At 42.0% G+C, this 15,427-nt stretch overlaps 1 protein-coding gene across 3 annotated transcripts in view; it reads right to left on the bottom strand.

Moving 5' to 3' along the window:
• The window catches only part of PIK3AP1 (phosphoinositide-3-kinase adaptor protein 1), a 129,774-nt gene that overhangs the window by 101,623 nt on the left and 12,724 nt on the right, over positions 1 to 15,427 (bottom strand). Inside the window, exon 1 of one of the 3 annotated variants that reach the window (XM_023206282.2) lies at positions 9,220 to 10,317. The exons of the other annotated variants lie outside the window; for them this stretch is intronic. Coding sequence (XP_023062050.1) covers positions 9,220 to 9,301 — 82 coding nt within the window. The 5' untranslated portion in view covers positions 9,302 to 10,317. Of the gene's footprint in view, positions 1 to 9,219; positions 10,318 to 15,427 lie in introns of those variants that run through there. 3 annotated transcript variants of the gene reach the window in all.

Raw genomic sequence — 15,427 nt, 5'->3', positions numbered from 1 at the left:
CCTGGGTGACAGAGCGAGACTCCGTCTCAAAAAAAAAAAAAAAAAAAGAAATGTTATATTGTTCTAGCACAAAATTATGTCATAAAAATGTACTCAACCCCTCCTGTACAAAACCTAACAACAATTGATTTAGTCCTTGTGGGGTTTTAGAATTAGCCTGTAAAGGCCGGGGGCGGTGGCTCAAGCCTGTAATCCCAGCACTTTGGGAGGCCGAGACGGGCGGATCACGAGGTCAGGAGATCGAGACCATCCTGGCTAACACGGTGAAACCCCGTCTCTACTAAAAAATACAAAAAACTAGCCGGGCGAGGTGGCGGGCGCCTGTAGTCCCAGCTACTCGGAGGCTGAGGCAGGAGAATGGCGTAAACCCAGGAGGCGGAGCTTGCAGTGAGCTGAGAACCGGCCACTGCACTCCAGACAGAGCGAGACTCCGTCTCAAAAAAAAAAAGAATTAGCCTGTAAAAAGGGTATAGTGCAGTGGTAAAGCATTTGACTGCAGAATTAGCCTACAGTTGAAATTATAATCAAAACTGTGTTAATATAATAAATAAATTTATTTTCTTAATGTTTAGTTTTGTTTTTCAAAATAAAAGTCCCAATCAAAAATTTATTTTTGTATTTACTATTAAATTTTGACCCAGGCTTGATGGTATCCACCTTGAGTGAGCTTTTCCCAGGATCAGTTGTCATTAGATTATGAGTGCTTCCTAAACCTGCCTTGTTGCCATTCCTGCCATTGTTGCAGCTTTCATCCATTGCTCCTTACCCTGTCTACTGTAGAAACATAGAAAAGGCCCTGCCCTCCGCTCTTCCATGTGACAGGACTTCAAAACTCTAATGATAGTTCTCATGGCTCCAGTAAAACTTATTTTCTTTACAACAAGTTCACTTCCTTCAACTATTTGTCATCTGACAGAATTTGAAATTTTCACATTCATTCTATTCAGTCATTCAACAATTTATTGAGGGCCTGCCACGTCGAGTACTGCTCTAGGCCCCAGGAACACAGCAGTGAGCAATCCCCCCAACTTCCCATCCCACCCTGCTCTTCTGAGGGAGGCTTCCATTCTGTTAAGGGGACAATAAAAAACATGAGTGAATAAATGAATGAATGGATGGATGGATGGACAGACAGATGGACAGACGGATGGATGGATAATTGGACGGATAGATGGAAAGGTGAATAGTTGGATAGATAGATGAGTGGCTGGATGGATGGATGGATGGATGAATGGATGGATGGATGGCTGGATGGACGGATGGATGGATGATTTGCGTGTGCACTCCTCGGTCAGCCTGCCACTGAAATGTTGAATACTTCTCCAGATAAGCTGACAAACGCAGGGTAGAGGAAGAGCTTCTTCACTGATGCCAATACTTCTGTTCATAAACCTTCATGTAACACTTTCCTGGAAGCGACATTGCTCTGTTGACTCATGTCTTCAACTAAAGCCACCAGATCTTACGTACACTACTCTTAAAATACATATCCCTTTATCCTGTTCTTGTGCAACTGCTGGACTCTGAGCAGAATTTTATATGGATCCTTATTAATTTGCAATAGACACACATTTAGAATGTAAAATCTGTAAACTGTGGGAACATATTAATATACACACATCAGCATCACTGTTGTCTACAAACTTAAGAAGCAAAATGCTAATTTTAAAATTGAGTGCTTGAATAAAACTACTCTAAAATTTTAGATAGTCCTAATTACTACTCTGAAAAAATGACTGCCCTGCCTGAAAGCCATGGTTAACCTGGGCTCTAGGATGCCATTAAATAGCCAAGCATATAGCATTTGCCATAATTACAAGCTGGGTGTTTTCTTCTCTTTTTCAAGATGTTTGCTCAGGGCACTCATTTTTTTCTTTAAAGGATGCTGTAAGGACCTATCAAAGAAGCCCCCATGATATCTCAGGTCTGCTTTATGATTCAAAGGGAGCATCCTTCATACCTCTGGATACTCCTGGCATTAAGTAATTAATAGGTTAACTGGCTGTTTAGTTTCCCTCTCATGCTAGAATGCATAAATTTCACAGGGGCAGGGGGTGCATCTGACTTTTTCATCAAGTCTCCCCTGGATCTTGCACAGTGCTTGCACCCATGGCAGACACTCCAAAAACTCAATAAATGTTTGATGAATATAAACATAAATTTACAGTCTCATCTATGTGACTAACTGTGTAACATTGAGCAAGTCATCTAATCCCTCTGGGTCCTATTTTGTTCATTTTAAACTAAAGGGATTAGTCTAGATGACCCCAAAGTTTCCTTCCCTTCCCGTCTCTTCCCTTCCCTTTCCTTTCCTTCTGTCTCTCTCTCTCTTTTTTTCTCTCTCTCTCCTCCCTCCTTCCTTCCTTCCTTCCTTCCTTTTTTCCTTATTTTTTTAGACAGGATCTCCCTCTGTTGCCTAGGCTGGAGTGCAGCGGCACTGTCCCAGCTCGCTGAAGTCTTGGGTTCCTGGGCTCCAGTGATCCTCCCACCTCAGCCCCTCAAGTAGCTGGGTCCACAGGTGCATGCCACCACACCTAGATAATTATTTTATTTTATTTTTGTAGAGATGGAGGTCTTGCTATATTGCCCAGGCTGGTCTCAAACTCCTGGGTTCAAGCAATCCTCCCGCCTCAGCCTCCCAAAGTGCTGCACTTGATCCTTTTCTAATGTTCATATTCCATATTTCCATCTTGTTGACTCAATGGCTTCTTGTCTCTGTTTCCCCATCAAAGACTCTAAAGCTAGATTGTTTTGCAGAGGATGGGCAAGTTTTAATCACATGCACACCCCGGACCATGGGAAAGACTAGGGCAAAACACTGTTTAAAGGATTTCTATAACCTACAGGGACTCCTAATTCAAAGTGACTACAAAATAAAAATAAATATTTAGGCTGCCAAATAACTATACAGTTAATTCAGCATTACATTTTTCTGGAAAAAAATCTATAACACAAAAATGCAATCACAGTCAGAGACCTTTTCTGGCAACAAACTAAGGCTTTGAGCAAGGATATTCAGAAAAGTTTAGAAAATAAAAGAAAAACCCTGGTTCAGAACAAGTTAACAGGTTGGTTCTGTTCAGAATACTAAATGCCAGATCCTGCAACAGAAATGTTTTCCCACATTTCACATGCTCAAACAGCCGAGTCAACAGCTAGTGCTAATATTATTCTATCTGCTAGTTATGATGAAAGTCCTTCCTATCTTATTGCAAGCTTTAACTACAACTATAGCCTCTAACATTAGCTGTACGTGTAAAAAGAAACTTATTTTAGTCTAATTTAAAAGTAGAGCATTTTCATTTCATCGTCAGCCTCCCCCGCTATTTCCTGTGTTATCAGATGTTGGAGAGTAAACCAGCAGTCTGTGAAACTGGCAAATTGGTAGACAAAATAGGCACATTCAACCAGCGTTTTCTTAAATAAGAACCTAAGATGGTCTGACTTCTTAATGGTGATGGAGAAGATGCACATATTCAGAAGTTATAAACCCAGAAGCAAAAGTACCAAGGAATTCCCAAAATGACTAAGCCAATTCTAAAGGTTTCCTCCAAAACTCTATAGATTGCCTCACTTTTATGCTCTCCTTTAAAAAAAAAGACACAGCCAATTTAATCTCTGCAGAGACAGACCTATGCATATCCCAAGGAACTAACAATTCCAATTGTTGACTAGCTCCTGGATTGGCATACTCAATTCTTCCGTGGAACAGGTTGCTGTAACTGGCACATTTTTAAGTACGGACACAGAAAAACACATGTGCTGTATAGGCTCTTGTTTTGAACTTGAAGAGTAGTTTTCTGTTTAAAACACCCTGTGTTACCGAAGACAAATTTGCTCCATGGAAATTGTTAACAAGCCAAAGGGCATCAAGCCCCTACATAGGATGCTCATGGGAAGGACATCTTTTCTGCAACTGGGACATTCAAAATGGTCCCAAGAGTTAGGAAAACGGACAATAACTCATGAATATACTCACTCCTCCAGTCATCCAACCAACCACCATTTACTAGGCATCTACCACACATAAAACATTGTCAGTAAGAGACCAGTATTGTTTTTCTAAACATAAACAGTGAAAATTTTAAAAGTCTCCCAATTTTTCCCTACAGAACAGGCAATTTTGATCAATTACTGATTTTGTTCATTTTTATGTGTCTTAGAAAACCAACTGTCCTATTTAAGTCTAAATTTTACCCAACTGGCTGAAATTGAAATTTTTCTGCCCAGAATGAAGACCATATGACAAGCCTATTGTGGTTTCAATAACTTCTCCAATGGGCAGATCAAGAATCATTTAAGGCATTAAATCATCCTCTTTCCTGGGCCATCTCAGACCTCCCCTGGGTCATGTGAATGCCTGGTGGAAACCAATTGAAAAGCTGTGAAAACATCCTGTAATAACAGGGAAATTAACAAACCCACTTTGTAATGCATATTGACCCGCATTTCCTCTGCCTCCATTATCTACCTATGAACCCACACGCATAAATCTTCATGCAGACCATAGTAAATAGTACATGTAAAATGTTAAATACATACATTCCTTCATACCCACACAGATAATGGTATAACGTGATATACTCCTAAGACTCAACTGGAGCTAATATCCATAAACAGAAAGTTATTATTAATGTATTTAAAGTTTCATTTAAAATTCTATTGAGAAGGATAATTTGTTAGCTAAAATGAATATACTACTATACCTTGATAGGATTTGGAAAAATTTTAGATCGAGACCCAGCAATGAAATGCAAGGTATGTAAAATCACACATAGTTGGAATTATGAAATTTCATGGCTATAAATGTCTGAGATGTCAACATGTTTTCCCCATAAGCATTTTAAAGAGAACAAAAATAGATCCAGAGTGGCCAAGTGAATTGCCTCAGGTGGCTCAACCAGTTTCTGTAATCTGGAAATACACAACCTTATTATCTTACTGATTGTCATAAAGAGTGTAGTAACCTAAGAAGACATCAGCCTAAATTCGACAAGAGTCAAAATATGACTCAGTGATAAGTAGCTGTTCTCTCTTTATAGGCATTAGCCCACCCCGAGTGAGTGATGGTGCAGTCATTATAGCAATAACACAAACCAACACCATGTTGCTTCCCCTTATCAGGTAACCCAAATGAAGCTGAGGAAAACATCCACCAAGTTTGTACATGCGAACTTAACTTGAAGCGTACCCTACTTGGATTATCTGAGTGCAAGCCCAGCATCTTCCTCTAGATTCTATTTTTCTCTTCAAAATTCCTAACTAAAAGTAAAACAGGCTGGGTGTGGTGGCTCATGCCTGTAATCCCAACACTTTGGGAGGACAAGGGGAGGATTCCTTCAGCCCAGGAGTTCGAGACTAGCCTGGGCAACATAGTGAGAACCTATCTCTACAAAATAATTTTTTTTTTTTAATTAGCCAGGCATGGTGGTGCACACCTGTAGTCCCAGCTATTCAAGAGGCTGAGATGAGAGGATCGCTTGAGCCTGGGAGGTTGAGGCTTCAGTGAGCTGTGATGGTACCACTGCACTCTAGCCTGGGCAACAGAGCAAGACCCAGTCTCAAATAAAAAACAAAAAGTGACACATGAACATAGAAAAATTAAAACACTGGAGAAATGTCTAAAACTAAAAGTTCAAATGTCCTCCATCTACCCAAAGATCACCACTATCAGCAGTTTTCTGTGTATCTTTCAGGAAAAAAAGTAATGCATATGCCAACATAGATATATTTCTTTTTAAATATACCTAAATCACATTATACCATATGCACTCTTCTTTATCTTAGTTTTTTTCTTTTTATAAATCCTGGCAGACTTTCCATATCAACACAAAGATAACTTCCTGGTTCTTTCTGAGGTCTGGGTGGTATTCCATTGCACAGACGCAACAATAATCTATTTAATTGGGCCCAAGGCCAAACATTATTTTTTGAAGGGCAGACAAGCACCTGGGTTTGATTTTGTCTTCACAAAGGCTGCCAGGAGCTCTGTTTCATTAGTTCTGACAGTAAGCTGTCATTTCGAGGACAGAAACTCCATTGTTAATCAAAGCCAATTTTGTCTCAACTAACACTGTATTTCTGGAGCCTGGGAACACAGCTAAACAGGTGACAAAATATAGAACGGAACAAAGAAGGGAGGAGTGGGAAGGAAAAACAAGAAAGAAGAAAGAAGAGGTCAGTAGTGAGGGAAAGAAAGAAAAAAATAGGCCGGATGCTGTGGCTCACGCCTGTAATTCCAGCACTTTGGGAGGCCAAGGCGGGTGGATTACCTGAGGTCAGGAGTCTGAGACCAGCCTGGCTAACATGGTGAAACCCCATCTCTTCTAAAAATACAAAAAAAATAAAATAAAATAAGCTGGGCACAGTAGTGCACGCCTGTGATTCCAGCTACTAGGGAGGTTGAGGCAACAGAATTGCTAGAACCTGAGAGGCGGAGGTTGCAGTGAGCAGAGATCATGCCACTGCATTCCAGCCTGGGTGACAGAGCAAGACTCCATCTCAAAATAAATAAATACATACATACATACATACATACATACATAAGTAAAATAAGCACCTGGCAGATGCTCATTCAATACCTTTGGAATGACTGAATAAATGAATGAATGAAGAAACGAGAAGAGGTGTACTTTTAACACTTAAAATATTAAAATATTAGGCTGGGTGTGGTGGCTTACACCTGTAATCCCAGCACTTTGGGAGGCTGAGGTGGGTGGATCACCTGAGGTTGGGAGTTAAGACCAGCCTGGCCAACATGGAGAAATCCCATCTCTACTAAAAAAAAAAACACAAAATTAGCCAGGCGTGGTGGTGCATGCCTGTAATCCCAGCTACTTGGGAGGCTGAGGCAGGAGAATTGCTTGAACCCAGGAGGTGGAGTTTGCAGTGAGCCGAGACAGTATCACTGCACTCCAGCGTGGGAAACAAGGGCAAAACACTGTCTCAAAAAATTTTTTTTTAAAATTAAAATATTAACTGATATATGGCTCCTCTTCTCTGAAAAGTAGACATTCTTTTTAGCTTCACTGTCCAATATGGTAGTCACTGGCCACATATGGCTACTGAATATTCGAAATCTCTGTTGTCTATAAAACACATACTAAATTTCAAATATGAAAGAAAGATGTAAAATAACTCAATAATTGTTATATTGCTTATATATCGATAAGAGAATATTTTAGATATATTATTACATAAACAATATCATTAAAATTAATTTTACTTTTTTTTTTTTTGAGACGGAGTCTTGCTCTGTCACCCAGGCTGGAGTACAGTGGCCGAATCTCAGCTCACTGCAAGTTCCACCTCCCGGGTTCACACCATTCTCCTGCCTCAGGCTCCCGAGTAGCTGGGACTACAGGCGCCCGCCACCTCGCCCGGCTAGTTTTTTGTATTTTTTTAGTAGAGACAGGGTTTCACCGTGTTAGCCAGGATGGTCTCGATCGACTGACCTCGTGATCTGCCCATCTCGGCCTCCCAAAGTGCCAGGATTACAGACTTGAGCCACCACGCCTGGCCTAATTTTACTTTTTTAAATTACTGTAGCTGCTAAAAAATTTTAAATTTCACATATGGCCCACATTATACATTTTTTGGATAGTACTGGTTTTGAATGTAGATGCCATCATAGCAGTGACTGTGTCTTTCCTGCTCTAACTCAGCACCCAACACAGGGCCTTGAGAATGTAATAGATGCTCAATAAATAACCATCAGATGAACAGCTGGCTCTGATAGCTACATAAGGCATAACCAGGCCTTGGACTACAAGACAGGAGGCCCTCACCCAGATCCTAGCCCTAATGGAAAAGCAGGTGTGTGACTTTGGGCAAGTCACTGAACCTGTTTGGGCCTTGTTTTTGTCATCTTTAAAATGGAAATAACATTAACATCTGCCTTATAGGGAAACTGCACAGGCCAAATGAAATAATGTTGATAAAAGGGTTTTGAAAGGGTAACACAGATGTCAGGTCCCTCCTGAATTCTACTATTCTCTTCTAGTAATAGTTCCAGGAGAAGTGAGATGCAAAAAATACTGAAACAACAGGGTAAGAAATTGACTGATAAAATTCCTACATCTGATGTTTCCATTCCGGCCTACATTAGAAAATTCAGACAGAGACAGGTGCAAACTTGAAATTCTCACATGAGCGGAAGTTTCAGCATTCATGACTCCCTTTTCCCCACGGCTCACCAAACACAATTGACATAGGGACTTGCAGATACTTCTTTGAGGGACTACGAAAGTGTAACGCAACAGGAGAAGGCCATCTCTGGGTGGCTGCCGAAGCAGCAAGAGAGGCTGAGTTTACCACCCCACCAGGAGCTCTTGGCTTTGCAGGAAAACTGTAACCATGGGTGACTCTGAAGGGTCAGGGGAAAATTTCCATGGGCACAAAATCTTGTAGGCATTAGTCCTCGTTAACTATTCCAGGAGCAGCAGGCAGTGACCCACAGTTAAGAGTGTGAACAGCCCCTGATTCTGCAAGGCAGTTAGGGTATCAGGCAGGGGAAACCCCAGACGACTCTTGGACAGGCTGTAGCTTTTTAGTGACACTGGAAGGAATTCACCATCCCAGCTGGGTATCTTCTTCCCCAAATCAAAAAGATCATTTCAAAAAGGAAGAGAAAAAGAAAGCGTCCTTCAGCAGGGGATATTTAAGGAGGATCCTGGAGGAGGCGATTGCAGAGTAGCTTAACCCACAGCAGAGAAAGAGCAAATCCAACAGCCCACAGCCACAAGCCAGCAGGACAGCAGCACCACAATCCTTGCTTTCAAGAGATCCAAGCCTAGACTCTCCCCTCAGTCCTGCAAGGTGCCCCATAAGCCCCAGAAGTCGCCCATGACTTACCAGCTGCGAGGCTACCCCACCGAGCAGAGCGCAGCAACTTCCCCTTTGCTCAGAGGGTCTGACTCCCTTCTCTTCTCTCGGGGCTGCTGCCTGTGACGTGCCAAGGCCAAGCTCTGAGCCCCTTGGGACTACTGTGTCATGACCTGCCCATAACGGTCCATAATAGCCTGTAACAGACCACAGGGCCTGAGCTATCGCAGGCTCCTGTGACCCAAAACCCAAAGAACAAGACACCAGGCATGGAACAAAGCTCAAAGCTGGGCTGCACAGCAGAACCAACCTGAAGGCTTTTTGAAATTCATATTCCCAGGACGAACCTCTAGAGTTTCCTCTTCAGTAGGTCTAGGGTGGGGCCCAGGTACCTACATTTTAAACATAGTGCAGGGAAATTGCCAATGCTCAGCCTGACTTGGGAATTTGTGGCCTGGTGCACTCGGGGAAGCTTCATTTTCTCTGATCCTTTCTCTTCCTTGAGCTTTCTTCATTCTTTGTCTCCGAGTGGTGAGGGAAGACTTAGGGGAGAAGCAAGGCAAAGTGTAAGCTTTCTAGGCCCAAAGGCCCTGTGTTCCAAAGTGAGTTCCAGTGCTTACCCCAGTCATTTAACCTCTCTGAACCTTAGTTTTCTCATCTGTAAAATGGTGCTGAAACCATCTGTGCACTCGGGGTTGTGGCAGGAATAAATACATGTAAAACACCTGATGCATTACACAGGATAACTGTCATAAAAAGCATCCATCTTCTTATGAACTCATTCCCTGAGGGGAGGAGGGTACAAGTTCTCCATACGACTAACTTTGCAAGAGAAACTGCAAATGTAAACAACAGACTGAACCAAGCGTAAAGGGAAGAAAATAAAATAAACAGCAGTAAGGAAGGCGGTAGATTCAGGCTGCATGGGGGAGAGTGGGGAGATGCTGAGAGCAGGCTTGCAACCCTATCTCTGGGGGCTCTATAGCAATATGATCCAGAGAAAATTAACAGAGATTCACAAAGATTTAGGCATGAAACTGTATGAAGATTTATTGCAATATTATTTATAAAAGGGGAAAATTTCAGAAAAAAAGTTTCTTTTTAAATTTAAGAAAAGTTACACAATGGAATATTTTCAGCTATAAGAAAGAAGAAAATCTTGCCATTTGTGACAATATGGATGAACCTGGAGGACATTATGCAAAGTGAAATAACCCAGACACAGGAAGGCAAATACAGTATGATCTCACTTATATGTAGAATCCAAAAAAGTCGATCTCACAGAAGCAGAGAATACGACAGTGCTTACCAGGGACGGGGCAAAGAGGGGGACTGGGGAGATGCTGGTCAAAGAGTTAAACTTTCAGTTTTAAGATTAATAAACTTAGGCCAGGTGCGGTGGCTCATGCCTGTAATCCAAGCACTTTGGGAGGCCAAAGCAGGAGGATCATGAGGTCAAGAGATCGAGACCATTCTGGCCAACATGGTGAAACCCCATCTCTACTAAAAATACAAAAATTAGCTGGGTGTGTTGGCACGTGCCTGTAGTCCCAGCTACTCAGGAGGCTGAGGCAGAAGAATCGCTTGAACCTGGGAGGTGGAGGTTGCAGTGAGCCGAGATCACACCACTGCACTCTAGCCTGAGGACAGAGCGAGACTCCGTCTCAAAAAAAAAGCCGGGCGTGGTGGCTCATGCCTGTAATCCCAGCACTTTGGGAGGCTGAGGCGGGCAGATCATAAGCTCAGGAGATTGAGACTATCCTGGCTAACAAGGTGAAACCCCGTCTTCTACTAAAAAAAATACAAAAACTTAGCTGGGCGTGGTGGTGGGCGCCTGTAGTCCCGACTACTCAGGAGGCTGAGGCAGGAGAATGGCGTGAACCTGGAAGGCGGAGCTTGCAGTGAGCCCAGATCGCGCCACTGCACTCCAGCCTGGGCAGCAGAGCGAGACTCTGTCTCAAAAAAAAAAAAAGAATAAACTCTGAGAATCTGATGTCCAGCATGGTGATTATAGTTAATAATACCACATTTTTTACTTGAAATTTGCTAAGACTAGACTTTAAGTGTTCTCACCACACACACACACACACACACACACACACACAATGGTAACTATGTGTGCTGATGTATGTGTTAATTAATTTGATTGTGATAATCATTTCACGAAGTATATGTATAAAAAATCACTTTGTATACCTTGAATATATACAATTTTTTGAATACATACACAGTTTTTATTTGTCAATTATACCTCAATAAAACTAGAAAACATTAATTAATTAATTAGTTAATTAATTTAGGAAAACATTTTGGAATCCATTTGATTAGCTGAAAGCATTTTTAAATATTCCTTTATTTTTCTTTTTCTTTGAGACAGGGTCTCGCTCTGTCTCCCAGGCTGGAGTGGAGTGCCAGAATCACAGCTCACAGCAGCCTCGACCTCCTGGGCTCAAGCAATCCTCCCACCTCAGCCTCTCCGGTAGCTGGGATCACAGGCACAGGCCACCACGTCCAGCTAATTTTTGTATTTTTTGTAGAGATAGGGTTTCCGCCACATTGCCCAGGCTGGTCTTGAACTCCCGGCCTCAAGCAATCTGTTTCCCTCAGTCTCCCAAAGTGTTAGAATTACAGTTGTGAGACACTGCACCCAGCCCTTATTTTTTCTTTTAAACTGTAGTTTAATATTCAGACTAGAACATTAATATCAACAAAGGAAGGACAGATGTAGACATATAGACATACTCCTCTAAATTTTTCCCATGGAAATCAAAGGCAAAATATATGACACTTGTGGGTACCATGAGAGCTTCTGAAACACAATGGGAATGGAGAGGGAGGGGTGAGGCAAAGAGAAAATAATGCATATAAAGAGGCAGACAAGATCTCCATTGTAATACTACTAATAAATAATATTGGGAGAATTCAGCTTAATGCTTCCCTGCACCTTCAACACACACACACACACACACACATCACACGAATGAGAACTTTTGCAAAAACACTGAATATCACCCACAGAGTCCTTTCCCACACAGTCTAACACAATCTATTTTTATATTCCATTGAGATTTGAAGCAAAGAATACAGCTCCAGTAAAAAGAGGAAATAATTTCTGTGCTGTACCTGGGGTTTTCTCACTTCCTTATTTTAAAATAATCTTCCAGCTAGTCCAAAAATTCAGATCAACAGTCCAGTCTTCTATGCAGACATTTTGGAACTAAACTGAATCAGTTAAAAAGGTTCTCGGTAATTTGCCATCTTCTTAGAAAACTTACAATGATATATTACATCGCTGGAGGCTGGAAGAAACCTTCCAAATCATCTGATCCAACCCCATCATTTTATAGATGAAGAACTTGGGAAATAAACTGGCTGATCCAACACACTGAAGACTCTAATTAAAACATCTGCTTAATTTTAAGGTGGCTGACAAATTTGGAGAGTGGGGTGGGAAACAAAACCTCCAAAACAGCCGGGCGCGGTGGCTCAAGCCTGTAATCCCAGCACTTTGGGAGGCCGAGACAGGCGGATCAGGAGGTCAGGAGATCGAGACCATCCTGGCTAACACGGTGAAACCCCATCTCTACTAAAAACTAGCCGGGCGAGGTGGCGGCGCCTGTAGTCCCAGCTACCCGGGAGGCTGAGGCAGGAGAATGGCATGAACCCGGGAGGTGGAGCTTGCAGTGAGCTGAGATCCGGCCACAGCACTCCAGCCTGGGTGACAGAGCGAGACTCTGTCTCAAAAAAAAAAAATAAAAAAAAAAAACCTCCAAAACATATTTTAGTAGTAATTTTGATCAAGGGGTTTATTAAATGAAGAAAGAGTAAAGATTGTGATCCCAGTAGCACCCCATCCCAACAATTAGAAACCTGAGAGACTGAAAACTGCCAGAGTGAATGCACAGAATCTACCAGCAGGGACAAAGGAAGAGAATGCAGGAGCTCCACCCTGAAGTCTGATGGCTTAAGCACCAAACACTGGCCTAATTTTATACCTAATCGATGGGTGTCCAGGAGTTGCCCTGATGTGATGGTGCCTCCATTTCCAGAGAAGTGGAGATTTGAGAAAACACTTCCCATGCGACAGAGGTACATGACCATTGACCTGACAAAAGAAAGGTGGCTTAGACCCCTCGTTGGTACTCAGTGGTACCTGGACCAGCAGCATCAACATCACCTGTGAGCTTGTTAGAAATGCAGAATCTGGCCGGGCGCAGTGGCTCATGACTGTAATCCCAACACTTTGTGAGGCTGAGGCAGGCAGATCACTTGAGGTCAGGAGTTCAAGACCAGCCTGGCCAACATGGTGAAACTCCATCGCTACTAAAAATACAAAAATCAGCCAGGCATGGTGGCGCGTGACTGTAATCCCATCTACTCAGGAGGCTGAGGCAGGAGAATTGCTTGAACCCAGGGAGGCAGAGGTGGCAGTGAGCCGAGATTACACCACTGCATTCCAGCCTGGGTGACAGAGCAAGACTCTATCTCAAAAAAAAAAAAAAAAAAAAAAAAAAGAGAGAGAGAAATGCAGAATCTTGGCCCCAACCAAGGAGTCAGTGTATGCATATTTACAAGATCCCCAGGTCCTTCTGTGCACATTAAAATTTCAGAAGCATTGTTTAGCTAGCACAGCAGCAAAAGAAAGTATAATTGACTACCTGTAATCTAAGTTTCAAGAATAAAATAACCGCCTCTACTCTATTACCCACTCCACTCTCTTTGATCTTTAAGCTTTACTTTAAACTTTAAATGGTCTAAAATTTAGCCTAAATTTTAAATGGTCTTAGTGAATATCTCATTAAATAGTCCTTTTTATCAAAAGCTATCTCAAAGTTAAGAAAAATATACATATAGACATGTAAATATTCTGGGACTTTTACCATTTTAAAGGGTTACATAAATTATAAATTGAGGTATTTTTCCTGCTATTTACTGCTGGGATCTGAGTAGGAACATGACCAGTATTTCTTCAGTTGGGAGTCAAAAACCTCAGGTATACCAGCTGAAGGAGGAAAACTGAATTCAGAAGAGAAATGTGTTCCTGGTGAAAAGGGGAACTTCTTGTAAGGGAACGTTATGATCAAAAGGCTGTAAAGGTCACATGGCCCAACCCTGGTCCCAAAGCTAAATCCCTTTACAGCACATCTGCAGCATCTGCTCTCTTACTCCTGGAAATGTGGTGCTTACCACCTTCGAAGGCAACCCATTCCACCTTCACACAGCTCTAAGAATTAGAAAGTGTTTCCTAAAATTTGTCTTCCTGTAGGTTTCAATAGCTCTACAATCAATAACTCCACAATTATTGTCTCTACTATTAGTTCATCCCCATTATCAATTATCCATTGCACTTCTCTCTTTTTTTTTTTTTTTTTCTGAGAAAAGGTGTCACTCTGTTGATCCCCAGGCTGGAGTGCAGTGGCTCAATCACAGCTCACTGCAGCCTCAATCTCCCAGGCTCAGGTGATCCTCCCACCTCAGCCTCCCAAGTAGCTAGGACTACAGGTGCACATCACCATGCCCAGCTAATTTTTGTATTTTTTTGTAGAGATGGGGTTTTGTCATGTTGTCCAGGCTGGTCTCAAACTTCTAAGCTCCACAAAAATCCTTCTGCTCCAGCCCTTCAAAGTGCTGGGATTACACGCTTGAGCCACTATGCCCAGGCAATTTCTTATTGGGATTTTTTTTTAAACACAGAAAGTCAAAGAAACAAGTGTCATGTATTTATTTCTCATGGGACTGGGCAGCTGGTGGTAGTAACATATATGAAAATATTAACTTTTGCTTTTATTTTGAGGTGCCTTAGGAAAACCTCATTATGCAAGAGGGGTATTTTTAAAAGATGGGTTATCACAAGTTATAGGAAATGTACCTAAGGACACAATTATCCCAGAAATGTAGTTTAGGGAGAGTACTGTCTTTAGACACTATTCTAGCCCTAAGCTTCCTGGGAGACAAAGCAGGTATGAAATGGGGCAAGAAGGTCATACTTCAAAAATATTTAAGATTTTCTGGCCTAGGTGAATCAGATTTTTAGCCTGGGAAGTGTCTTACATCTGCCATGTACAGAAAGGAAAGCTGGAACTCAAAGAGGCAAAATGACTTGCTCAGTATTAGGCATCTGGTTAGCAGCAGAGCCGGGGTAATGCAGTGTCCCTAACCCTGGTCAATGCTCTTTTTTCTACACTGCCAGACTCTGAGTATCAAGTTTGTTAAGAAAGCTTGTCCAGCAAAACAAATCAAGAATATGGCATCAGAGTCAAGGCCAACCAAGGGCCATGGCTATGGAATACCCAAAAAGCAAACCCAAATCATCTTAGCACCGACAGAGATCCTGAATCCCCAAATTCACAAGCCTAATACCAGATAAGAAAGTTATATTGGGGCTATAAGCCTTCCTTCTTCCTCTTTCCTATAATTCCATTTGTTCCCTATATCCATTGATTCTGAACTGCAAAGATATCCCACTAAGCAGCTTATTTTAATCTCCCATTAACATAATCTCTTTCTGATGAGAAGTTCCTGCTCTCAGAATAGGAACACTCCGTGAATTAGTTCGTTCTTTCTGAGACACTTGAAGCTAAAGGCTCATAGCATACTGAACTAG

This window comes from Piliocolobus tephrosceles, chromosome 9 (assembly GCF_002776525.5).
Source record: "Piliocolobus tephrosceles isolate RC106 chromosome 9, ASM277652v3, whole genome shotgun sequence".
In the NCBI taxonomy this organism is placed as follows: domain Eukaryota; kingdom Metazoa; phylum Chordata; class Mammalia; order Primates; family Cercopithecidae; genus Piliocolobus; species Piliocolobus tephrosceles.
This window is presented reverse-complemented; position numbering and strand designations above follow the sequence as displayed.